The sequence below is a fragment of the Lepidochelys olivacea genome (genome assembly GCF_965140295.1).
Source record: "Lepidochelys olivacea isolate rLepOli2 genome assembly, chromosome: 27".
NCBI classification, from domain to species: domain Eukaryota; kingdom Metazoa; phylum Chordata; order Testudines; family Cheloniidae; genus Lepidochelys; species Lepidochelys olivacea.
The window spans coordinates 3,845,431-3,871,550 of NC_140437.1; the positions used below are offsets into that span (position 1 = coordinate 3,845,431).

At 66.5% G+C, this 26,120-nt stretch overlaps 1 protein-coding gene across 1 annotated transcript; it reads right to left on the reverse strand.

The window, feature by feature from the left end:
• Positions 1 to 1,187: 1,187 nt before the first annotated feature.
• On the reverse strand, positions 1,188 to 25,777 carry FAM171A2 (family with sequence similarity 171 member A2). The gene is made up of 8 exons (XM_084615956.1): positions 25,436 to 25,777; positions 11,602 to 11,829; positions 9,882 to 9,974; positions 8,597 to 8,755; positions 8,316 to 8,492; positions 4,559 to 4,675; positions 3,282 to 3,408; positions 1,188 to 2,843 (listed from the first exon to the last, which is right to left on the reverse strand). The coding sequence occupies exons 1-8, from the start codon at positions 25,557 to 25,559 to the stop codon at positions 1,322 to 1,324; spliced, it is 2,547 nt and encodes an 848-aa protein (XP_084472082.1). The 5' UTR covers positions 25,560 to 25,777; the 3' UTR covers positions 1,188 to 1,321.
• Positions 25,778 to 26,120: the final 343 nt, after the last annotated feature.

A 26,120-nucleotide genomic window follows, 5' to 3' on the forward strand; every position in this document is an offset into this window, starting at 1 on the left:
ACCCCCTCTCTCTGCCACAGCGACCCTGGCTAGCGCCTGCCTGGGTGCAGAGGCCGACAGCAGCTGCTTCTCGGCCCAAGTGCATCTGCACCCCAGGGCGGCGCGAGTGGGTGCAGTGGGAAGTGCCTTGAGAATACAGCCTCCCGGGCCCTGCCCCACAGCCCGGGCGTGGGGAGATCCTACGCTCCAGCTCGGTCTCCTGCCCGTTACACAGTGTAGGGCTGGCTGATCCCCTGCCAGGCGCGAGGGCCGGGGGCGGGGGGACCCAGCCTGCGCGGTGGGATGTTGCCACCCCCCAACCCCCCTGGAGGCAGCAGCCGGCCTGGCGAAAGCAGATTAGGAATGAGGAGAATTTAGGCGGCTCCCAGCTCTGCGTGCAGGGCCCAGCTGTGCCACGCGCCCTGCAGCGCAAAGGCACTTGGAGGAGAGGGTGGGGAGCGGCCCGCGGCTGGCACCTTGGGGCCGGAGACTCTGCAGCCCCAGGGTGTTTGGCGAGAACGTTAGAGACGCTGACGAGGGTCAGGTTCCTCTGGCAGCGCCCAGGGCGGCCGTGCCCTAGGAGCGCAGCTGGGCTCTGCTTTGCCCCAGGCGAGGGGTGGGGCTGCCCCACCCCGGGCAGGCAGGTGCAGCTGGGGCTGGACAGTGCCCCAGAGCTGTACAGCTGCCAGCAGGCTGCTGTTAACCCCTTCCGGCCAGGTGTCACGGGGTAGGAGCAGCCGCAGCTCGTTCTGGCTCCGGGCTCTCCCCTGGATGGTCTGCCCAGGCTAACCGGAGAGTGGGCTCGGAAACGGGCTGGGCCAGGCTGCCCAGGCCCGGGCCAGGCTGCCCAGGCCCTGCCCCCCCTGCCCGGACTCAATCCCTTCACTCTGCCCGCTGAGCCTAGAGCGGGGGTAGGGGGCCTCCTGAGTCCTCGAGTCACCCCTCCCTCGGGGCCAGGCGTGCAGCAGCCTCGAGACGTGATCCTGGTGGTGGGGAGATCGTCCTGCTGCCACAGCGTCTCCTCCCCGCTCTGGGCCGTCCCTCGAATGGCGGGGGGCACGACGGGCAGTGCCCGGCTGCAGGAGGGAGCAGGTCACTGGTTCTGCATCCGGACCGCCCTGGGGGTCAGCCCCACTGCCTGCCAGTGTGGGTCCCCCCTTCCCCTGCTCCCCGACAGAGCTCAGCCCTCAGGCGGAGAAGACGGGGGGTCTTTGGGGTCCTGGTCTGGAGTCGCCTCGGGGGCGCGGAGCTGTCCGTCGTGCGGCCCCGCCCCCTCCTCTGCCCCCCAGGGGCTGGGGCTGGCTCAGGGGGCAGGGGAAGCGGGCGCAGGCCCCCCCCCCGCTTACTTCACGTTGAAGACCATGAGGGGGCGCTCCTCGCGCTTCTGCCAGGGGCTCTTCTTGTCGCCCGGCTCGTCGCCGCCCTCGGCCGGGTCGGTCAGCTCATCCTCGGGGCTGGTCATGGAGTCCCGGGGCAGCTCACTGGCGCTGCTGCGGGAGCTGGTGCCCCGGCTGCGGCCCCGGCGGGGGATGGTGGCGGCCCGGGCCTCGGCCGCCTCGTCCAGCAGGGGCGTCAGGGAGTTGTCCTCGGGGGAGCAGATGGCCGTGCGGCTCTCGCTGCTGCTCTGCTCCGGGTCCTCGGGGAACGCCAGCTTGGAGTAGGCGGCGGGGGCCGGGGGCCGCTCCCGCTCCTCCTTGGCCCGCTTGTGGGGCTTGGCCTCGTGGACGTCCACGCCCGAGTCCAGGCTGGCGTCATTGCTCCGGCCCTTCTCGCTGCCCTGCAGGTCGATGTAGGAGTGGCGCACCTGGGAGGCGCGCCCATCCAGGGAGACGAACCAGGCCCGCGGGTGGGGCTTCACCCCCAGCTGCAACAGCTTCTTCTCCGTCAGCGCCTGCAGCTCCCCGTTCAGCTGGGCCATGGTGGACTCGTTGAACAGCACCGGGATGGTGACAGAGCCGCTGACCGAGGAGGGGTGTGCCCCCCAGCCCTTGCCCTCCGAGTCCTCGCCCTGCTGGAGCTGCAGCCGCTGCTGGTCCTGGGGCCCGAACTGGTGCGGGATGGTCATCCCGGCCTGGCCGGGCAGCCCCTCCATCTCGGGCTGGCTCTCCGCTGGGCCGGCCAGGGCCTGCTCCCCGGAGGGGTAATCCGACGCCAGGCGCATGTAATGGGCCGGGATGACCAAGGTGGGCATGACGTTGCGGTACACACTGTCCTTCATGTGGTCAATGGAGCCGCAGAAGATGAGCTGCCCCGGCTGGGTGAGCGAGGTGGGCCTGGCCAGGTGGTCCACGGACTGCGACAGCATGAAGTCGGGGGGCTTGGGCTCCCCCTTGTGGCCCACATAGTGGTCGAAGGGGGGCGGCAGGGGCGGCGGGGAGGGCGGCTCCTGGAGGTAGGGCTTGCTCTCCTTCCTCGAGTGCTTCCGTGGCGGCTCGGCGCCCTTGTCCTCCACGCGCTGGTGGGAGAAGCCGCGCTTGTATTCCTCCAGCACGGGGGGCTCCAGCACACCCGGGCCGTCCACGGAGCGCGCGGCCTTGAGCGAGAAGCTCTCCCCGGGGCGCGGGTACTCCTCCTTGGGGGCGCCCCGCTGGCTCAGCGTCTCCGTGGAGGCCTTGCTGACATGCCGCAGCTTGTGACGGAAGAACTCCTCGCGGGAGCCGCCCAGCTCGCGGGAGCTGGAGAAGGCCGACTTGAGGATGGGCGTGTGTGCGTCGGTGTCGCCGGCCGAGGAGGCGGTCTCCAGGTGGCTGGTGCAGATCAGGTTGAGCTGGGACATGGAGGTGGCCTGGTCTCGCTTCGAGGTGTCCAGCGGCCCGGGCAGCTGCAGCTTTCTATGCTGCTGTCGGGGTTTCAGGCACCTCCGCCTGGGGAGACAGGACCCGGTTACCAGCGCCCCGCCGCAGGCTCCCTGGGCCAGCACAGAGCCGCCTGCCCCGAGGGGAGCTCAAAGCCCGAGGGAGGGAGCTGGGCAGGGCAGGGGGCTGAGCCAGGCCTGGAGCTGGCCCCCGGGCCCCCCGTGGGGCACAGAGATCAAAGCTGGGAAGGGCCAGGAGGATGCGCGGGGTGCAAGGCAGGTTAGGGGGCTGGGCTCCTGCATCTATCCCCGCCCCCACTGCCCTGGTGCCAGCCACACAATGCCCACGGCGGCCTCCCTCCACCCTCCCTGCTTCGGCTCCTGCCAGGGCCCGGGACCTACAACGGCAGGGCAAGCTGGCCCCTCCATCCACCCGCCACCCACTGCTTCCTCCGGAGCCCTGGCCCCTGCCCGGCCGTGGGCAGGGCCCCTGGCGGGGGAGCCTCACCGGCAGTAGTAGATGAGCAGGCAGAGCAGGCTCAGCACCAGCAGCACCAGCGCCCCCAGGATGGTGAGCAGGAAGACGGTGTGGTACGCGGTGATGTCCCTCATCCCCGTCGCCAGCGCCACCAGCCCTAGGGGGGCAGGCAGCAGCGGGTCAGAGACAGGCCCGGGAACACCGCTCCCCGAGCACAGCACCTCTCCTTCCCCCACGGGCCTGCCTGGCCAGCTGCTTCCTCCCCGCTTCCGGAGGGGCTGAGGCCCGGGGGGGCGAGACGGGCAGGCGGCCGTAACGGGGGCCCTGCCGTCGGCACACCTGGGGTCCAGCCTCAGCTCTGGGTGCCCTTGGACCAGGCACTCCTGCCCCCGGCGCCATTTCCCCTCCCCCAATCCCGCTCGTCCTCTTTGGGGAGGGGCTGTCCTGGGTCCGCAGCCCCCGGTGCGGAAGGACGTGGCTCTTGGCCAGGGCCTCCAGGCCTTCCCATCCCAGGAACGGAGCAGCAGCGTGCCCGGCCCTGCCTGCTCTGTGGGGCAAGAGCCTGAGGCCTCCCCCTTCTTTGCCAGCACTCCCCACCCCGCCCAGCGAGCAGCTGGCCAAGCACAGGCTCCCCATTTCACAGGTGGGGGGCCAGCCCCCCCAAAAGTGAGCACCCTGGGAACGGACCCATCCCGGGTGCCCACCCCCTGCCAGGCACTGAGCAATGCCCAGGGCAGGGAGCTGGCATTCCCAGCTGCTGCCTGAGTGGCATCCGCAGCACCAAGGTTCAGACCAGCTGCTCCCCTGGGGGCTGCTGCCTTCCTGGCGCCCTTCGCTCCCGCTGGGGCTCCCGCCCCTTCCCCCCGCCAGCAGCTAAGCTGCTCCCAGCCAGGCCCAAGGTCCACAGGGGCTGCCTGAGAGAGGCTCTCCTCCGGCTGGGGGCCCCGCGCAGGGCACCCCAGGGCCTGCCCCAGAAAGGGGCCCCCCACACCCTGGAGAAGCCCGCAGGGCTAGAGCCATGAGGCTCCCCATGGGGCCAGCCAGGGATGTCGGCTGGCTCCAGTGCAGGGATGGGGGCCAGGACTGACCCACCTCAGGATTTTGTGGCCTGGGGGCTGCTCTGCCTGGGAGCCCATTGGAACAACGCCTGGTCTGGACACGGCAGCGACAGCTGGAAGGAAGGGTCCAGGCCGGGCCTGCCCACGGGGCCCTGCTTCCTGCCTCCCCATTACTTGCTCTGTTGGCCAGACGGCTCCCAGCCCTGGACCCTTCCCCTGCGGCGGGGAGGCTGGAGGCAGCTGCTTCACCTGTGGTGGGGGAGGGCAGAGCGGCAGCCCAGTACCCCAGCTGGGGGGAGACGAATGTCCAGTACAGCTGGCGACCCTCCTTCCTGATCAGCCCTGTCCCGTTCCGGAGCCACAGGCCTGGGGGCAACAAAACAGCGTCAACCGGGAGCGAACTGGCCCCTCCGGCCCAGCACCCAGACACGATGGGACCACTGGCCCGTCTCCCCTGAAGCTGTGCACCATCCCTGCTGGATCAGGCCCCAGCCCACCTCACCCCAAATCCCCTCTCCTGCCATAATGTGTCCTGCCTCTGTCAATGGCCCCCAGCAGATGCCCCAGGGGAAGGAGTCGGTTCCCTAGCCACCTCTGTGCTTGCGCAATCCTCGGACCAGGGGTGGGGCAGTTCCTGTCCCAGCCCATGCCCTGGAGCATGAGGGTGAAGAGTCTCGCCGAGGGGATTTCTGTTCCCCTGTTTGAACCTTGCTCTCCATTATTGGATCCAACAATATACTGCAGCAGAGAGTTCCCCAGATTACATCCTCTTTCCTTCAACTACTCAAGGGCTCCTCAGGCCTCTCCTCCCTGAGGAATGAGTCCCTCACAACGCTACCCCCTGATGGCGCTGGCTCCTGCAGCCTTGGCTCACTAGGACGTGGCAGGCTTCTCTCTGTGCCCCAGGCTGGAGCTGAAGAGAAATTCAGTGGCAACACACTGATGGCAGGACGCTGAGCCGAGCCCAACTGAGACGTGTGAAAAGCAGGAAATGCAGCAGTAGGGCTGCCCATGCAACCTTAACTCTGCCCTCATTCAGCAATGCCCCGTAACATCCCCCTTTACTCTGCCCCCCATTCATCTCAATATGCAGCCCATCCCCTTCACCACAGCATCCGCCTGACGCGACTGGAGCCCACGAAAGCTCACACAGAGCTAGGTCACTGGAAAGGACAGACCATGGGCCCAACCCCAGAGCCACCTGCCAGCCTCAGATGAGTCCCGGACACTACCTCGGTTCCCCCGCGTGCCCTGCACCATCACCTACCGACCACGGGCACCTGCCACGGCCCCCTCGCTGCAGATGGTAGCTGTTCGAAGAGCCTCTGCCCTGCTACCGACCGCCCACACCCACCGCCAAAGGAACAGTGCAGCCTGAATACACCTGAGCACCGCTTCCCCGTGCTCCTATCTCGTCCCAGCTCAGTCCCACACCTCACACATCCTCAGAGCAAACCACAGGGCCAGCTGCAGCCGGTGCCACGCACTGTGGGGGCACCTGGCCCACCGACGCCCACTGCCTCCTGTCACCCCCTGGAGAACACAGGGCGCGGGGCATGGCCAGCCTCTTTTCTTTCCTGGGGGACACGGACCCTCTTGGTAGGGCAAGACCCCCCAGAGCTGGGCACACACATGGGACGGGAGAATGTGGGCCTGACAAAGGCCCCTGCCCCAACTCTCCCCCCCCCCGGCCCCGTACCAATCACCCCACACCCCTTCCCATTGTCCCACCCCTCCGCGTGCCCTAGCTTCCCTCCCCCTCCACCCTGCTCCTTGCTGCAGCCCCAAACCCCTCTCCCCCCATCCCCCCTCCTCCCAGGAAGCAGCCACGCATCTCATTTTGCCCCCAAAGGCTCTGATTCCACCCCCCAAACTAAACCTGCCCCCCCGGGGACTCACACACCATTTCAACCTGCTGCCCTCAGCCCCAAATGCCTTTTGCCTGAGGTGAGGGGCAGGGATTCACTCGTCCTCAGGTGTGTTAATTGAAGGGGGGGTTTGCAGCCATCAATCTCAGCCAGGTCTGGCAGTGGCATGGCTCCGGTAACACCCCAGGGCTGCAGAAGGCAACTGGTTTGGAACTCAGTCAAATGACGGCCAATCTGGATCACTAATGCTACTCCCACGCCCAGGAGGCCCCCTCAATCCAAAGCAGTTTGACTAACCGTTCTGGGTTTAGAGCAGGAAAGAGCTTGTAAAAAGATGGGAGTGGAAATCTCAAGCCGGTTTTCTGTCTGGGCACCCGCATAGTGTAAAAACGTACATCCGTGTAACTCCTCTTCTCAGCCTGGGCCCCCAAAGATTTCAGGGAGCCATGCACCTCCCCCCCGGTAATCCTCGGTGGACGGAGACCACTCTAATCCACAGTCACAGCAACAGTTTGGTTTTCTGGATGGGAACGGGGAGTAATATCTCCAGCCCCCCCAACTCAGATGACTCCAAATCTGAGTCACTAGCCCCACCACGCCCCCTCCGGAGGCACCAGCTTCCCAACAATCCCACTGTGTCGGTTTTAGAGAACTTAGAAAGATCGATTGTGAACCAGCTGTCTCGACGGCACCACGCCCGTCGTGGGGCTGATAGCTGGTGCTCAATGCGGGATCCATGTTCATTAACAGCCTCCCCTGACCTCCAGCTCTGCCCCCTGCTCTGCTCATGCCCCAGGGTCCCGCCCCGCTGACCCCCAGCTCTGCTACTGCCCCAGGGTCCTGTCCTGCCATCCCCAGCTCTGCTACTGCCCCAGGGTCCCGCCCTGCCACCCCCAGCTCTGCTACTGCCCCAGGGTCCCGCCCCGCCGACCCCCAGCTCTGCTACTGCCCCAGGGTCCCGCCCCGCCGACCCCCAGCTCTGCTACTGCCCCAGGGTCCTGCCCTGCCACCCCCAGCTCTGCTACTGCCCCAGGGTCCTGCCCTGCCACCCCCAGCTCTGCTACTGCCCCAGGGTCCCGCCCCGCCAACCCCCAGCTCTGCTACTGCCCCAGGGTCCCACCCCGCCGACCCCCAGCTCTGCTAATACCCTAGTCCTGCCCTGCCGACCCCCTGCCCCTCAATCCTCTCCTGCAGCCCCCTGCTGCTCCCTTCTCACCCCCACCTTCTGGACTCCGAACATCCACTCCATAGGACCAGGCTGAGATCCCCACACTCGGTTCACTTGTGACCCAAACTGGGTTTGAGCCAAGGCCTCCCACAGGTGGCAGGCTCCCTCCCTCCAAGCCTTCTACTCCTCCCTGCCAGGCAGCCTGCCCCAGGCAGGGGCATCCCTGGAGCCAGGCTCCCTGGTCGAGGGTCGATACAGGGGCCTTGGCTGGCAGAAGAGCCCATGATAAGTTCTGGCTGCCTCTGGCGGCATCATGGAGGAGAGCAGCAGGTCTCTGGGCCAGAGCCTCCCCCGCAATCCTGTGGCCCCCTACCCCCTCCCACGCTGCCATTCTCCCACGAGCCTGGGGCATAATGGTGCTTTATTGCCACTGAGGCAGTTTCGTGGAGGTGCCCTGTGGCCACAGGGCGGGAGGGGGCTGGCATGCGGAGCAGCCGGACTGGGGGAGACACACTCTCTGTGCCCCAGTCTGTTAATTCAATGGGATCCCAATGCTGGGCCCTCACCCCCCAGCCAGCAGCGTTTCCTGGGGAGGGAATCGCAGCATCAGTCTGACACCTGCCATCCCCAAGTCCCCCGTCCCATGCCGATGTGTGGCATGCCCATGGGCTGGCCCACCCCCATGCAGAAACGCTGGTACAGAGCCAGCGGGGATCCCCAGCACCTCCTCCAGCCAGTGACTGGGAGCCAGGCTGAGACCCCCCCAAACTCACCACTTATGTGGGTCCCCCAAACCTCCAGGGCACTCAGCCTGGCCTGGCCTCCCCCCGCCCCCAGCCCCAGATCAACAGGGCGCCCAGCCTGGCCCTGCCCCCCAGTCCCAGATCAACGGGGCACCCAGCCTGGCCCTGCCCCCCAATCCCCAGATCATGCCCAGCCTGGCCCTGCCCCCCAACCTGCTGGCCCTTACCGCTCTTGGTGTCGAACCTCCAGGCTGGCACGCTGGTGGCCGTGGTGGCTCCGGAGTCGGGAGGCAGCGGGATGGACAGGTGCACGGGGCCCGACAGCTGCACCTCGGTGCCGTTGCCCGTGAAGAGATGGACGCTGACGGCGGCGATGGGGACCAGCTCCAGCCAGGTGCTGTTGGCTGGGAGGGGAGGAGGCCGTCAGAGGGGCTCACTGCTCCCCGCCCCGATCCCTGCGCCCCCCAGCCCCTCCCTCGCCCCTCTCCCCGCCCCCCCGGCCCCGTACCGCTGCCGTTGCTCTCGGCCCCGATGAAGGAGGGGAAGCCCCGCATGTCGTGGGCTCCGCTGGCGGCCGTCAGGGAGGCGGAAAGCTGGCTGTAGGTGGAGCTGCGGGGCAGGCGGGCCGCCTTGCGCTGGAACTGCACCCACGGCTGGCTCTTGGCCCCTGCAACGACAACGGGCATGAGGCACTAGGCTCGCCCTGCAGCCCTGCCCGGCCAGAGCCTCGGCGGGACCCCAGGGTGCCCCAGGCCCGAGCCAGCGTCATGGGCTCTGCAGCACCCATGGTTCCATTGTAGGCCTCGCGCGCAGGGCCGGGGCAGGCTGCCCGCCAAGATGGCAGCCTCTCCCCGCCCCTCCTGTGCGCGTGCCCCTCACCCCCTGGCAAAGGGCGAGCCGGGAACTCCCCACGGTCGCTGCCTCGCTGAAGGGAGCCAGCCTCCCGCCCCAGCGACCTGTCCAGGGCGTCTCCCCTCAGCCCCGGACACGGCGCCCAGCGGGGTCTCTGCGGAGATCGGCCAAAGCACAAGGGGCCCTCCGGGACCGGGGGCCAAGCTCCAACCCCTGCCCGGGCTGTGACGATGGCGGGCGGGTGGCTGGCGGGCAGCTTGCTCTCAAGGGGCGGCCGGCAGGGCACTAACTGGCTGCAGTGGCAGCTCCGAGCCCCAGCCAGCCAGGCGAGGGAATCCAGGCCCCTGCCAGAGACAGCCAGGCGTGTCAGCCTGCCACAAGGACACAGCCTGAGCCATGGTGAGAGTACACGCGCAGCTCCCGGCCCCAGAGCCCCTGCCACGCACCTTGGAGGGCACGTCCGCCCCCCAGTGAGAGGGTAGCAGGGGCATGCAGCCAACACCAATATCATTGGGGGCTTAAAATCAACCACCTCCCGTCCCCAGAGCTCTCCCTGCTGCCTCTGGGCTACGTTAGGAGGGGCATGGGCAGGCCGGGGCTGGCTGAGGGCCACAGCGACCCAAGCCACCTGGCCCATCCACCCGCTGCCCTCCAGGGTAAAGCCCAGATGGGCAGGTTCAGACAGCCACAGGCCCCTCCTGCTCCCCTGCACAAGGCCAGGGGGAGCGGGTAACATTTGGTGCTGCAGCACCTCCCTGGTGAATCCTGGAAGCGGGGGGTCTCCCCCATTGTCCAGGCAGAGGGACAGTGACTTGGCCCTAGGTCCCGCACAGGGCAGTGGTACAGAAAGGAACAGAACCCAGGTGTCCTGGCTCCCCGTCACCTGCTCTAACCACGGCCTCCCATGCACAGGGAAGGGGCTGGCGAGTCACGGGCCTCACCTGGTGATCCCAGCAAGATCTGCACCAAGTCCTCATAGAGGATGAGGGTGGCGGGCCGCTCCGGCAGCAGGTACAGGCTGACCGAGGCATACACTGCAGAGGGACCGGACAGACACAGGGCATGTGAGCAACAGGCGAGAGGCGCGGGGCACAGCAGCTGCAACGCAGTGGGGCAGGGCAGCGGGAGAATGCACTGGGAATGGGGCATGTGTTGCTGGGGGAGGGGAGCCTGGCACCCACCCACGGAGCGGAGAACCTGGCACAGAGCAGACACCTAGCAGAGCATCGCTAATGACTCTGGCACCTGACACAGAGACGGATGGGCCGCTGGAAGCCCCTGTCAGAGCCACACCGTGGGCCAGGCATAGCCCAAAGTAAAAGCAGCCAACCCCTCACAGTGAAGGGCAGAGAGAGGTGGGGGACTGGGGGCCTCCTGGGGTGGCACCCCCCCACAGTCACACCCCTCCAGCTCTTCCTAAAATAACCTGGGACACAGCAGCTGGCGGGGTGGGGGGGGGGATCTGTATAAATAGCCCAGCTCTGCTGGTTAGCGCTGTGGGGGGGGGGAGCAGGGAGGGTGTCAGACAGATGGTGCCAGCTACAACCCCAGGGGCAGCTGTGCCCAGGAATTACACACCCAGCACCCAGCTCTGCCCAGGGAGATGCTACAGCCGCAGCCCCTCTGCCCCACCCACCCCAGTGGAGTGAGGGGGGGCCCAGCTGGGTGCAGGGGGGGATCCCGCACTGGAAGGTGGAGCTGGCAGCTGGTACCCAGGGCGGAAGGGGTACGGGGAGCTGCTCTAATTAGCTGGGTAAGAGCTTGCTCACATGCACCCGCTGCACCACACCCACTGAGCCCCTCCAGTGTGGGGCAGTACCCTGTCTCATACACACACCTGCCCCCCAGATCCTCCCCTCCGGCCCCGCAAACACCCGCCCCCCACATGCCTCCTCCAGGCTGCGCACACCCCCCATGCACACACCGCCCCACTGCTCCCCCCCAGGCTGCAGACAGCCCCCTGCCCATGGGCCCTCCCACGCGCATCCAGCTGGGGGCACTGACGTCCGCGTGAGGTCATCCCACTGCCTGCAGTAAAGTCACCCCTATCGACCCCATCTGAGCCTCTGCAGCGAGCGGCCCCACACCACCGTCCTGTCTGCACCTCGTCAACACGCGGCCTGCGGGCAGCTGCTGCTTGGCACAGAGCCCAGGCTAACGCTGACCCCCCCCAGCCCTGACAAGGGAAGGGATCTCCCTGGGGACAGGGCAGGGGGGTCCCAGGCACCATCACAGGGATGGGGGGGAGACAGGGGGCCACCCTCCCGGAGCATCTGCAGGTGTCAGGAACTGGAAACTATTCTCCCCCTCCCCCGCAGCTCCTCCCCTCCCCCAGAGCCCCGCACTAGGAGCAGAGCTCTGCCCCCCCAGCCCCGTGCTCTCCCCAGGGGGTGTCTCTGCCCCTCTTACCCCCATCAGCCCCTCCCGGCTGCTGTATTATTAACCTGGTGCCAGCCCGCATCCCCTCCCAGCCCAATACACCCCATACAGCCCAGGGGCTGTGATGTGCCCACTGCCCCCCTCCTCCCTCTGCTGGGGGGGACGACCAGCTAAGGGGCTGTCCCCAAATCCCAGGGTATCTGCAAACTACCAGCCCACGGAGGGAGTGTCCCCAAACTCCCCAGTCCCCCACCCCAATGCCCGGCGCCCAGCAGCACTCACACGGCAGCTTGTCGACCCGCCAGGGCACAGAGTTGGTGACGAAACCACGCTTGGCAGCGGTGACCAGGATCCAGGTGCCCAGGCGGTAGCTGACGGGCAGCATCCCGACGCCCTCATGGTCGGTGGAGCCTGAGGCCAGCGACGTGTGGTTCCCATACACCTCCACGGCAGCCTGGGCCAGTGGGGAGAGGTCGCTGTTCTCATACACCTGGACTTTGATCAGCACCTCTGGGGAGGGGGAGAGGGGTTAGGGGGGCTGGGCCTGTCACAATATTCTCCCTGCCTAGAGCCAGCCAGGCCCCCACCCCCCAAGTCACACCCGGGCCCAACCCCACCCAGCTCCAAGCAGAGGCCAGAACCCCTCGAACTCCCGCTAGAGAGAAGCCAGAGGGTGGCCAGGCCAGGGGAACCCCGCTGTGCCAGCCCCATGAGCAGCACCTCCACAGTCCCTCAGCTGGGGCTGCCCCCGGGTGTGGACAGTACGTCCCTCCCAGAGCTCCCCAGGCAAGGGGTGCACAGCAGCACTCAGCCCCCTCCAGCTTCGGCACCCCCCAGCCAAGAGGTGAAGCAAGCAGCAGGCCTTGGCAAGGCAGCATGGCCCAGCAGATCTCCACTAATCTCGACAGACCAGACCCACAGTATTCTTGTCAGCAAGTTAAGGAAGTATGGGCTGGATGAATGCACTATAAGGTGGGTAGAAAGCTGGCTAGATTGTCGGGCTCAATGGGTAGTGATCAATGGCTCCATGTCTAGTTGGCAGCCGGTATCAAGTAGAGTGTTTTGGGCCCCACACTTCAAGAAGGATGTGGATAAATTGGAGAGAGTCCAGCGAAGGGCAACAAAAATGATTAGGGGACTGGAACACATGAGTTATGAGGAGAGGCTGAGGGAGCTGGGATTGTTTAGCCTGCAGAAGAGAAGAATGAGGGGGGATTTGATAGCTGCTTTCAACTACCTGAAAGGGGGTTCCAAAGAGGATGGCTCTAGACTGTTCTCAATGGTAGCAGATGACAGAACGAGGAGTAATGGTCTCAAGTTGCAGTGGGGGAGGTTTAGATTGGATATTAGGAAAAACTTTTTCACTAAGAGGGTGGTGAAACACTGGAATGCGTTACCTAGGGAGGTGGTAGAATCTCCTTCCTTAGAGGTTTTTAAGGTCAGGCTTGACAAAGCCCTGGCTGGGATGATTTAACTGGGAATTGGTCCTGCTTCGAGCAGGGGGTTGGACTAGATGACCTTCTGGGGTCCCTTCCAACCCTGATATTCTATGATTCTATGACCCTGGAAGGATCAGAGGGACCCGGGCCGAGGGCGGCGCGAGCTCCCAACGTGCCCACGCAGCAGCAGAAGCCCCACGGAAACTCAGGGACCCGATGCAGCGATTTCAGGGCCCCCCAGCAGCAAGAGCAGCCTTGGAGCCACAGGGAGGCTCCAGCCCAGCCCGCCTAGCTCCAGCCCCCAGCCCCCACAGTGGTCAGGGGCCATGAGCCACACCACCTTCAACTGGACCGGGGCTGCTGCCCTCAGCCCCATGCACTCCACGGCTGGAACCGCCACCACGCGTCCACCAAGGGGGAACCCCCTCTCCTGCAGGGTGCCCCCGAGCAACTGGGAGAGGGCTGGGTTGCGCCAGGGTGCACGATGCTGCCGGACGGCTGGCCAGGCTTGGCTGCTAGCCGCTGGACGCAAGGTGCCCTCTCAGGTTTGGCTCAGCCCATGGTACAGATGCTGGATCAGCATTTCAAACGGCCCCAGCTGCTGGGGGTCCCGATCTGTGGGGGCCTTTGCCCCCAGGGTCTGCGTGGTCCCCAGGCAGAGTCAGGCTCTGAGCACAGATTGTTTGGGGTGGGGCTGGGTTTTGAAGGCAAATGAATCAGCGCCAGCGAGAGGTGCCAGCCCGGCAGCTGCTGGGGAGAACAGGAGAGGTCAGTGCCCGTCCCCCACCAGCTGTTTTATTAGTGCCAACTGCCAGGAGGCTTTGCTATGGGCATTGCCCCCAGCCACTGATTACGTAACCTGCCTCGTGTCTCTGGGTCCACCCCAGGGCCCGCTAGGCTTGCTCTGCGCCGCACACACCCCATGCACTGGGGGTGGCTGTAAATTGAGAGCTGAAAATCCAAGGTCCCACCCACTCTCCGTGGCTCCCAGGGCACTGTGCCAAGCGCAGGGGTTTGCACCCCTCCCGCCCCTGCACGGGGGGGGTGGGGGGGACTCTGGTGCTGGGTCTTCTGGTCCTGCCGATGCAGGACAGACCCAGGCCACTGGGACAGAGCGGGGGCAATGCCAGGTTCAGGGATTCCCTCTCCAGATGGGCTCCCGGTCTGAGCATGGCTGACCCCTTCCCAGCTACTGCGGCCATTTGACGGGGCCCGGGAACCACGCAGCGAAACTGCCGGGCCAAAGCTGTACCTTACACGCTGGGGGGCGTTGGCAGAGCGGGGCTCATGGAAAGGGGGAGCCAGATCAGAACCGCCTCCGGCCCCGCCAGGGGAGGGAGCCCCCTTTGCTAACACCACGGGCGCTGCTCTCGGGGGCTTTCAGGGGCTGCCATCCCCGTCTCGAGAGCTGGCTTCCCAGTGCAGCCGCCACCCCCACAATGCCCCCCAGCCCGGTGATTTTCCGGCTGCAGCCTTCAGCCTCCGGCAGCCAGCCCAGCTTTCCGAGAGCCACTTCCCATCACCCTGGCAACGACACCATTGGCCCCGGCTCGGCCCGCACTCCCCAAACAGCGGGCGCTGGACTGATGGCACGGCCCCCCCCATTAAACAGGAAGCAGCTTCCAGGGCCAGGCAGGCACCAGGGCCAGGGGTTGCCATGGCAGCAATGGGGTAGCGGCAGGCTCCTGTCTGGGGGGCCCTGGCTCCCCCCACCTGAGCCCCTGTGCCAACACCCTGCAGCAACACGCCCGCTGAGCGGGGGGACATGCGTCCTCTGCCAGCCCCAGGTCTCCAGCGAGCGACAGACGCCCGCAACACGGGGCCCGGGACTGCAAGCCCCCAGTCTGGGCCCACCGCCGCCCCCCAGGAGCTTCCACCCCACAGGCTCGGTGTAAACGAGGGGCCTGTTCCGCCCAGACCCACCCCCCTCCCCGCCGCGAGCTGCCCCGCTGGGGTGGGCGGGCGCCGATCACTGGCACTGGGTGGGCGCAGGAGGCCCAAGGACGAAGCAGGACCTGGCTCCCGGCAGGACCGTTTCTGGAACGTTTCAATTCATCCCAGGAGGATGGCGCCTGCCACCCAGATGACAGAACAAGGAGCAATGGTCTCAAGCTGCAGTGGGGGAGGTCTAGGTTGGATACTAGGAAACCCTATTTCACGAGGAGGGTGGTGAAGCACGGGAATGGGCTACCTGGGGGGGGTGGAATCTCCTTCCTTAGAGCTTTTTAAGCATCCCTTGGCTGGGATGATTTAGTGGGGGATTGATCCTGCTTTGAGCAGGGGGTTGGGCTAGATGCCTCCTGAGGTCCCTTCCAACCCTGACATTCTAGGATTCTATGATGTCGTATTTCTGGATGACACTAAAACCAAACCAAACCCACAGCACAGCGAGGCCGGGGGGTGACCCCAGGAGTGTGGCACCCAGCCCCCCGGCCGGTAAATCCAACAGCTGGTGCGTTATTGAGAGGTGCAAGACAGGCCACTCAGCAGTGTCCCATTGCAGACATCCTGTTGGCATCCCAGGGCCAGGAGTGGCCCCGCGGTTAGTGCAGGGAGCCAGGCTTGCTGGCTTCCAAGTGCAGCTTTCAGGGACAGGAGTGTGCTCTGGTGGTTAGAGCAGCAGACTAGGAGTCAGGACTCCTGGGTTCCACCCAGCTCTGTACTGGGTGACCTTGGACAAGTCACGGCCCAGTTTCCCCATCTGTCAAAGCAGAATAATACTGGCCCACCCTGCGAGGGGCTTAGGCTGAAATAGCTAGTTTGCAAAGTGCTCTGCATTCCTCAAAGGGAAGTGGCTCGAGTCAGGACCCAGGGGTGTCCCTTGGTCACCCCCACCCCACCCCACTCCCAAGGAAATTACCGGAAGATAGAGGAGGGGCTCTCCACCTGCTCACACTAACCAGCACCTGGGAGGCTAATGAGACCCTGTCTCTGGATCAGAGCCTGGCACCCACCCCAGCCTGCGATCGACAAGCCCCCAGCCTCCCCTCACACCCCGAGCACAGCATCGATCAATGCCCGCCTCTCCCAGCCACAGGGGCCTGGACGTGAGGGCATTCACGCCTCCCTTGCCTGGGCTCAGAGCCCCCTCGGTTATGGGGTCCAAAAGCCAATCGATTCCCAGCGCTGTTCTATTAATACACATGCCTGGAACACACAGGTCGCTCGGCCCCCCCTTAACACAACCCGCACCGGCTCGCGCTGCAGGGCCCTCCACCAAGGCCACGGCAAAGCCCCTGGCCCAGCTTGCAGAGCCCCACAGCCCCTCGGGCTCAGAGTGGGAGGAATCAGCCCAGACCAAGTCACACCACCCCACGGCTGGAAGCCAGCGCTGACAAATTCAGACAGCAAAATGTACTCCTAATTTCAGCAGTGCCTGTCACCAGCTACATCCCACGCACTGAGGGGGGGATTCTCCCCCTTGGGCCATTGTTAAACCATGCCAGGGTGGTCTTCCGCGCAATGTGCTCTGGGGGTTCTTTCGGGGCAGGTCTCCAGCCTGCACTAGCCAGGAGCTCACACTGGACAGTCTCTGAACGATGCTGGTGCAGACCACAAGGCTGCGACCCCCTATGTGACGCTGTGTCATAGGGTCAGCCAGCCCCAGTATTTCTGGGATCAGCCCATTTTTACTGGGTGACCCTGTGACCCCCACGTTGCACCCAGGGAAGTTTGGGGGCTGGGAGCCAGGACCCCTGAGTTCTCTCCCGGGCTCTGTGAGGGGGTGGGTCTAGTGGGTTAGAGCAGAGGAAGGGGGGACCAGGAGTCAGGACTCTTGGGTTCTCTCCCAGCTCTTGGAGGGTGTGAAGTCTAGTGGGTTAGAGCCAGGGAGGCAGGGGGTGGCTGTGAGTCAGGACTCTTGGGTCCTATCCCCAGCTCTGGAACGGGGTGGAGTCTAGTGGGTTAGAGCCGGAGGCTGGGAGTGAGGACCCCGGATTGTATTCCTGGCTCTAGGAAAGGGTGGTGTCTAGCAGTCAGAGCTAGGGGCTGACAGCACCACGATGCCCGACACTGCGGAGGCGTCTGTAACCAACCCCAGGCCAGTCTGTGGACCCAGCTGTGAGCCCTGCTTGCCCGGGAAAGCCCCTGGCCTCCAGACGAACTCGCTGCAAAGCCAGGTTTGCTCGGAGCTCGTCATCTCTGCATCCTGGGCTCCGGGTGCCTCTCGCACCGCCCGGGGACCTCCAGCTCCAGAGGCCCGAGCCCACGCTGCGTGCAGCCCAGGGAAAGGGCTCGGCTCCACTCGGGGAGCAACAGGAACCTAGACCCAGCAGTGCGGGAGTCCCAAGGGGCCATTCTGGCCTGCGGGGCCAGCACGGCTCCGGGCACCACCAGGCACAGCCCAGATCCGGCCTTGGCAGGGGGGCGAGGCCATGCTGAGAACAGGGTCCCGGCTCGGCCCACACCTGGTGGAACCTCTGCCACTCCGGGTGCCTGATCCGACTAGGGAGGAATCCCTTGAGGGGCAGCAGACAGCGCACCCAAACCCCAGGCCCCCACAACAGCCAGCCTGCGGTGTCCGGGCCCAGATGTTCCCAGATGGCTGGGCCGCTCAACACCAGGAATTCTAAGCAGCTGGTGCTAGTGACATCCCATCAGCCGGGGCCTGGAGCAGCCGTGCCCGAGGGGGCGCAGGGGGCTCCCCCACCCCCATGCATACCAGGAACAGCCGGACACATTGCAAAGGCTGGGTGGGCTGGGGGCCGGTGGCTGGAATGTCCCTGCTCCAGGGAACGGCCGTCCTGCAGCCGCATACCACACACAGGCCCCGGCAGCTGGCACAGCCTGTCAACTGCGCAGACATCCGCTCAGCCAGCCGTGTCAGGAGCGGGTCGGGCCCCGAGTGAGCAGATCCCGAGGGGACGGGGGTCTCTCCTGAGCACGGGGACAGCAGAGCCGGGCTGCGCCCAGCTCCCCCCCAGGGCTGCGCCCGGCTCCGCCCTCCCCCCAGGGCTGCGCCCGGCATAACCCGCCACGCAGGGCTCACGTCAGACCCACTCGCCAGTTACCGACCCACAGCTCAGCCACAGCCTGTGAACACTCTGCAGCTCCCCCCAACCTCCCGCCCTCCACACGCAGGGCAGGCTCATCGCCCATCCGCCACTGCCAGCAGCCCCACTCCTGCTGGGATGAGCCTGCACCCTGGGGGGCAGGAGCTGGCAATTGCCCCCCCCCCCCGACTCCATCACTCACCTGGCACTTCCTCCCTTGTGCCATCTGGCCCCTCCTGAAGGGGTGAAACGGGCAAAGCCCAGGGACCTCCTCCCGAAATGCCCTTTGCAGGCCTCCCCCCCCCCCAAGGTCTGAGCCCTGCTCCAGCTCTCACTAGCCCCACCCCACGATGGGGAAACTGAGGTTCAGGGAGGGGGTGTGGCAAGGCAGGGAGAACCCAAGAATTGTGCCTCCCTCTCCTGCACTGAGCCACTAGTTCACCCCATCGCCCCGGCTCCCCGCTCTCACAACTGGACCCCACTGCCCTCCTGCCAGACTAGGGCCCAGTAAATCCAGCCACCTGCCTGTCGAGCCCTCAGGGGTGGCCTGTACCCCAATACTGCAGCTCCAGACTGCGCCACCCACCAGCCTGCCCAGAGCCCGGGTCCATGCCTGCTTTGCAGAGCGAGGCAGTGCCACGCCTGGGGGCCCCCGGCCCCCTGCCCCAGACCCCAGTGCTGCATCCCCAGAGCACCACCGTCCTCAGGCCAAGCCGCACTGCAGTCCCACTCCCCCTGCCAAATCTCCCCCATCCTCCTCCATGCCCCCGAGGCTCCCCCAGAGCCGCCCAGCCCCTTCCGCACTGAGCGCGAGCCTGATCCCCAGGGACACACCAGCCTCCCGCCATTCCCCCACGACAGCCCAACATGGGGCTGCCCCAAGGAACAGGCAGGGCAAAACCAACAGCGTCAAACAACGGCAGCTAAGAACAACTTTATGCTGCAGCCAGGCTGGGGGCCGGGTGTTGCACAGACACTGCGAGAGAGCCCAGAAGAGCCCCAGCGAACAGACAAGGCAGAACCAAGGTGGGAGAAGGAAGCATCAGCTGTACTGGGAAAACTGAGGCACAGGGAGATTAAGGCCAGAATTTTCAGCACCCAAAACTCACCCCAGGTCTGAGCCTTTGAAAATCCGGCCCTACGGGACATGGTGCCAAGAAGCAGGACATAGATCCCTGACCTCCTAAGTCCTGCCCAGTGCCTTCCCACACCCCTTCCTATCGTTCCCCCCAGCGGGTCCCCCCAGATCCACACACCCAGCGTAAGGAGCTGTCAGTCCCTAACAGTAACACAGTGGAGTCACAAGCCGCAGGGCTATCTGTGGGGCCGGACTGAGCCCTTACTTCCTGGGATCCCCCGTGTGCTTTACTGATTGAGTGGAAGCCCTACAAAGGAGCAAAGGAGGGGCCAATGGCCCATTTGGAAGGCAAGCTGGGCATTGGCAGGATTCCCCAGCTCCAGTTACACCAACCCAAAGGCAGAACCAACAAGCTGAGGCCGAAGGAGGAGACTGCAGCTGGATGAACTGCTGTGCAGCAGGCAGTGGCTGGGCTCCACCCCAGAGGTGCTGCATTTCAGCACATGCATGGGGCCAAGGCAGACTGAGCACAGGGCAGGGTGTGGGGACACCCAGGGCATCTCCCCAGAAGAAAGCCACCCTCATGGGGAGCATCCAGGCAGAAACTGCAACCGTGTGGGGAGTCTGGTCCTGGATCCCAACTTCCAGCACCCCCAGCCAGCCGGGCGATAGCCTCTCACAGCCCAGACAGCCCAGGAACTGCCAGCCCTGCCCCACGCAGCGTCTCCACCTCCAGATCTCAGAACATGGCTCCTCAGTGGAGAAGAATCATTTCACAGGGAGGGAAACCAAGGCACAGAGGGGTGGGGACCATCCGAGATCACCCAGTGTGCTGGTGGAAGGGTCAGGAATGAGCCCCAGGAGCACTGATGACTGGCCCTGTGTAAAATCTACCTGGTCACAACTGTCCGGGTACACAGAGCATCAATGAAATGCAGCCACCTCCGGTGCAGAGTGCGGCTGCTGACAGACACGCGGCCCAGGGCATGGCCACCCGCATGCCGCCAAGGGCTGGCGAAACAAATCTGGACCCAGCAGAACAACATGGGTTTGAAATTCAGGCTGGAACGTGAGCTGCTGAGCGGAGGGCAGACCCCCCCCCAACACAGTCACCCCCACCCCGCAGTCACCCCCCAACCTCCTCTCACTAGGGCCAAAGGGACCCACTCCCTTGGCTTGGGGGGGGTCTAAGCAGCTTTCACCCTCCCACATGGATTGCTTACAGCCGCTGCCACCCCTGCCAGTTCCCTCCCCACGTGCGGCAGGGGGGCACCTTCCTTTTCCAGCCTGCCCCCCACCCCAGCTGCCCATGGTGTTGCCATCGTCACATGATCTGGGAGGAAAGCAAGTAGGACAGACAGCTTGGCCAGGCCCCCAGTGCCTGGGGCGGCAGCAACCCCAGTCGCCCAGACCTCCAGGGATGCCTCCATCAGGCCGAACTGCTTACTCAACGGGGTTAGGAGCTGCCCTGCGCCCTGGAGCCAGCTCCTGTGTGCTGCGCAGGGCCTGGCGGGGGGAGTGCCCATCTCCCAAAGGGCAAATCGCTGGGTCTGTGGCTCCAGCGTGTCTGGCAGCCCCAGCCCCGAGATTGCACCCAGCAAACAGCAGCCAGTTCAGGGGAGGGGCACGCGGGCCGCAGGGCACCTAGGTCCCCCACCCAACTCAGCACTGAAGGGAATCCCTGGGGACTAGACCATCCGCTCTGGGGGCCACCCAGCCCCACGTGCCCTGCAGGGGAAAGTGCAGACCCCAGCCTAGCCACAGAGGGCTGTGACCAGGGCAAGGCACCTTCACCTCTGCAGCTGGGCCTGGAGGAATCGGGGGCTCCTCCCCGACCACTGGTGAGCTGGGCTGGGTGGAGTGAAAAAGAGGGTGTGGCAGCAGAACAGGGAGGAGAGGCATCAGCCAAACTGGCTATGGGGCCCAGGGCTGGGATAGCCGGGGGCTGCGGGTCAGGAGTGAGGGGCGCTGTCAGAGCTGGGACAGGAGCCCAGGGCTGGGATAGCAGGGGCTGCAGGTCGGGAGTGAGGGGCACCGGCAGAGCTGGGACGGGAGCCCAGGGCTGGGATAGCAGGGGCTGCGGGTCGGGAGTGAGGGGCACCGGCAGAGCTTGGGGGAGCCCAGGGCTGGGATAGCAGGGGCTGCGGGTCGGGAGTGAGGGGCGCCGGCAGAGCTGGGGGGAGCGCAGGGCTGGGATAGCAGGGGGCTGCGGGTTGGGAGTGAGGGGCGCCGGCAGAGCTGGGATGGGAGCCCAGGGCTGGGATAGCAGGGGGCTGCGGGTCAGGAGTGAGGGGCGCTGGCAGAGCTGGGCGGGGGGGCAGGGCTGGGATAGCAGGGGGCTGCGGGTCGGGAGTGAGGGGCACCATCAGCGCGGTGGGGAGGAAGCTCCCGTGACCCCTGCCCGGTTCGGCTCCTCGCTGCCAGGCCTGGGTGTGGCCGGCAGGGGCCCCTCCCAGCCTGTGCTGGGTTGGGTTTGGGGGCCGGAGTGAGTCTCTGGGGGCCAGAGATTGGCTCTGGGACGGGCACCTGAGCCAGGGCTGGGGGGCTCCATGCCCAGGGCGCGTAACTCCGCCTGGCACGCAGCATTAGGGGCCTGTCCTGCTGCTCTGGCCCCCCCGTGGGATGAGCTGGCCCAGGCAGACTCAGGGCCCTGCTGCCCCATGTGCTGGGCCCCGGCTCCTCTGCCCCATTGCACAGCAGTGGCTGCAGCCTCCGCAGGAGGGGGGTGGGCAGAGGAGCTGGCGCCATGGCAACCAAGGGAGATTTCCAGGCAAGCCCCAATTGGGAGGCCCCTCCGAAAGGAGCAGGAGACGGAAGGGGGGGCCTCTGAGTGCAGATCCCCCCACCCCTGCACGACCCCCACGGACCCTAGGGAACAGCAGAGCCCAGATTCAACCCCTCCGCAACAGGCTGGACCTGGGGGGGTGGGGGGAAGAGGGCAGAGAAGGGGGAGGTGGGTACCCGGGGGGGGAGGGAGAGGGCAGAGAAGGGGGAGGTGGGTACCCGGGGGGGAGGGAGAGGGCAGAGAAGGGGGAGGTGGGTACCCGGGGGTGGGGGGAAGAGGGCAGAGAAGGGGGAGGTGGGTACCCGGGGGGGAGGGAGAGGGCAGAGAAGGGGGAGGTGGCCGAGACAGGGAAAGGACAAGAGGAGCTCTGCATTCCCGCCCACCCGTGTCTCTCCTGGCCCTTCGCAGGCCTGTGTCACCCCCAAATACAGCAGCTTCCCCTGCCTGCCACGTGGCACTTCGCTTGCCGCAGCCCCCCTTGCTGCCCTCCAGGGCCAAGCCCCCTTGCCAGTGTCCCAGGTGCTACCAACCTCAATCAAAAGCCCCACCCTGGCAGCAGAGGGGCTGAGTGCACCCGGGGGCAGACACAGGATGTGGGGAAAGCAGGGCAGGGAGGGGGCAGATAGCTTAGGGGGTTGAGCATTGGCGTGCTAAACCCAGGGTTGTGAGTTCAATCCTTGAGGGAGCCATTTAGGGATCTGGGGCAAACATTGGGGACTGGTCCTGCCCTGAGCAGGGGGTTGGACTCGACACCTCCTGAGGTCCCTTCCCCCCCTGAGATTCTCGGTGTGGCCGGTGGTAGTGGTGGGTCTCCCCTTCCACCAGCCCAGGGGATGTCACTCTCCCCTCCCGGGGCTGGATTCATACCCACAGCCAGGCTCGGGGCAGAACGAAGGGACCCTGGCACCCAGGCAATACCCTCCGGCAGAAGGCCAGGCCAGGCCTGAGATGCCAGGGCCCAGACGCCGAGGGGGAACTGGCCCCAACCCACTCCCACAGGTGCACTCCCAGCCCAGAGATGCCAAGCACAGAATCCAGCCCACGCTGCCCGGCCCAGTGCCCCCCACAGGAGGAGCACAAAGCGCTTGGCAATCCCTCAGCTCCACACCAACCCCCAGGGCAGGAGGGGAGCTATTGACAGATGGGGAAAACGAGGCGCAGGGTATCTTGCCCTAGAGCAAAGACTGGAACCCAGGAGTCCTGACTCCCAGCTGCTCATCAGAGCCCCTCCCGCCAAAGCCAGCCCAGGAACCTGGGGTCCCCTGCCAGCCCAGGGCAGGGCTGGGCCCAGGACACCCGTTAGCACTGCCCTGGCCACATGCTCTGGTCTGCCTCCCTGGGCCTGTCCAACGCATTAAGCCGATGCCCAGGGAGCCAGCGGCAGGGCCTTGGGCCTCCATCCCCGCCCTGCCAGGTCACAGCCCCTCTCGCCCAGCCCCGCTGCCAAGGGCACCCAACTCCCAGGTCCTGGGCCAGGCCTATTCTGGGCTGGCTCTGCAGGAGAACCCCAACCTCGGCTCCATTCCCGGGGCGACGGGGCCTCCTTGGAGCCCCAGCAGGAGGGGAAGCAGGCAGGGATGGTGCTGGTCATAGGGGGGTGCAGGGGAGCCTGTCCACCGTCCCCTACTTGGGCCAAAGGGGGCAGGACATCCTGGGGATGGGTGAAAGGAGAGGGGTGCAGGGGAGGGGATGGGACAGCTGCGGGGAGCCTCAAGCCAGTGGATGCCGAAATACAGATGGGGCGACTAGGAGCAGGGAAGGCTCAAACCTCACCTACACCCCCACCCCGGCCCCTCCCAGCACCCCAGACACTGGCTCTCCTGCCCTGCTCAGTGAGTCCTTGGAGACCCTGGTGCCCATGGTAAGTTCCTCGCAGGCAGGAACTCCCCCGCGGCAATGCCATAGGGCACCAGGGCTGTGGGGAGCGGTGCCCGCGGGCACTGTGATGAGAGCATTCAAAACCCCATATATGGGGGGGGTCAATCCTAGCCCAGCCAACGCATCTCCACTGGGGGGCGAGCGTGTGACCACCCCCCCACCCCTCTCCCCTTCGCCTCCAGAGGCCCTGGTGAGCGGAGCCTGGTGGCACCGGAGTGAGGGTGCGGGACTGAAGTGCAGGAACCCTTGCCCCACCGAGGCTCTGCCCGGTTCAGCAGGGGCATTTCCAAGGTGGGGGCTGGCGACCCCTCTGCCAATCACATGGGGCTGCCTGCACCCCAAACGTGGGGCATCTCCCCTCCCCCCAGCATCGGGACAGGCTCCCTAAAGTCCAACCGCACCTCAGGGGCAGGGGGTGGCATCCCTGCAGGGCTCTGAACCCCAGCCCTGCCCAGCTTGGCAAGGCGCTGAGCTCTGCCAGGCTTGACCCTGCCTTTGCTGCCCCATCACCAAGGCCTCCAGGCTGACGCTGCCCAGGAACGTGGATGCTGGGCACGGCGCACCCCGAGCCATCCCCGCCAGCAGCCCCTCCTCGCCGGCGCAGCTCCACCAGCCAGGCCAGGTGCGAGCGGAAGGAGCCCAAACCCCTGCGGCACAGGGGACAGATGGCAGGGGACGATCCTGCCCCCAGGCTGCAAGTGGGGAAGAATCCAATTCCCCAGCTTGGGCCCCCCCAGCCTCTTCCCCAGCCCACCACCATCTTTGTTCCAGCCGCAGCCACTTGCGTCCTCCTGGAGAAGGAGCCGGAGGATTTAATGGAAACCGTCGGCCGGACATGGCAGCACCTGGCTCCGGGGCCAGTCTGCACATGGCCCTTCAAAAGCCAGCTCCAACCTCACAGGGCTTTACCGTGGAGGGGTGCCCGGGGATGGACAGAGACAGATGTGTAGCGGCTGATGGACAGACAGAGGGGCGTGCAGGGAGACAGACGGATGGACAGAGGGGGCGTATGGGGACAGACGGATGGATGGATAGAGGGGCGTATACAGGGACAGACAGAGGGGTGCACGGGGGGACAGACGGATGGACGGACAGCGGGGTGCACGGGGGGACAGACGGACAGCGGGGTGCACGGGGGGACAGACGGATGGACGGACAGCGGGGTGCACGGGGGGACAGACGGATGGACGGACAGCGGGGTGCACGGGGGGACAGACAGTCGGACAGCGGGGTGCACGGGGGGACAGACAGTCGGACAGCGGGGTGCACGGGGGGACAGACAGTCGGACAGATGTTCGGTGAAGATCGGATCCATCAGCACCGATCAAGGCAATGGGGATATTTTCTCCCCCCCTCGCCGCGCTGCAAAGCGGCTGCCCTGCGGCCAAAGGCCCCCGTGTGCGCGGGGTGCGGGGCCCAGCAGCCGGGCGGGGAGCGGGGCCCGCAGCAAGGCGCCGTCTCCGGCGGACAATAGCGCCGCAAAGGGAGAGAACAAGGGCGGGGGAGGGCTCCGCCCCGAGCCCCCGCCGAACCGGATCCACCGGCTCCCCGAGCCCAGCCCCCCGCCAACGGCCCCGGCCCCGAAGCAGGGAGATGCGGGCGCCGAATCCGGGCAGCAAATCCGCGAACCGCGCCCGGCGCGGGGGAAAGGGGGAGCCGCCCGCGGGGCTCGAGCGGCGGCGAGGCCCGGGGGATGCTTCCAAACCGGCCAGACGCGTCGATCCGGACCTGGGCCCCCCCGCAGGGACCCCCGGGACGCCGCAGCCCCCCCGGGACCCCGCAGCCCCCCCGCAGGGACCCCCGGGACCCCGCAGCCCCCCCGGGACGCCGCAGCCCCCCGGGACCCCCCCGGGACGCCGCAGCCCCCCCCCGGGACCCCGCAGCCCCCCCGGGATCCCCCCGGGACCCCGCAGCCCCCCCGGGACCCCGCAGCCCCCGCGCTCACCCTGCGGGCTGGGCGGCTCCCCCGCAGACTTGCCCGGCGCGGGCCGGAGGTTGCCCGCGATCAGCAGCAGCAGCAGCGGGAGGCGGCGCCGGGGCGGCATCGTGGGAGCCGGAGCCCGCAGCATCCGCCCGGCGGCCGCTACCCGCCCATGGGCCCGGCCCCGCAGAGAAACGGCCCCGCCGCCGCCCGGCTCCTGGTGGGTGGGGCCCGGCTCCGGATCCGCTCCGGCTCCGACTCCGGATCCGCTCCGGCGCGATTGTTCCAGCACCGCGCCGCCCCCTCGCTCCCTGCCCGGCGGGGCCAGCCCGAGAGCCGGGCTCCCTCTGCCGGGGCTCTGCGGCACGGCCGCCCCCCGCCCGGCTCCCCGCCCCCTTCGCCGCCCCCCTCGGCCCCCTCCCCGGCTTCCGGCTGCCCGCCCCCCAGCCCCTAGCCAGCCCCCCTCAGCTCCTTCTCCCGCCCCCTGGCCAGCCCCCCTCAGCCCCCTCCCCGGCTCCCGCCGGCCCTTTCCCCAGGTCCACCCCCTTCCCCGGCTCCCCCGCTCTGCCAGACCCCTCCCTCCTTCAGTCCTTTCCCCTGCCTCAGCCCCCTTCCCAGCTCCATCCCCCTCCGCACCTCCTCCCTCTTCTCCCCAGCTGCGCCCCCGCTTCCCACCGGACCCTGTTTGTGTTTCGGTGCCATGCGCTGC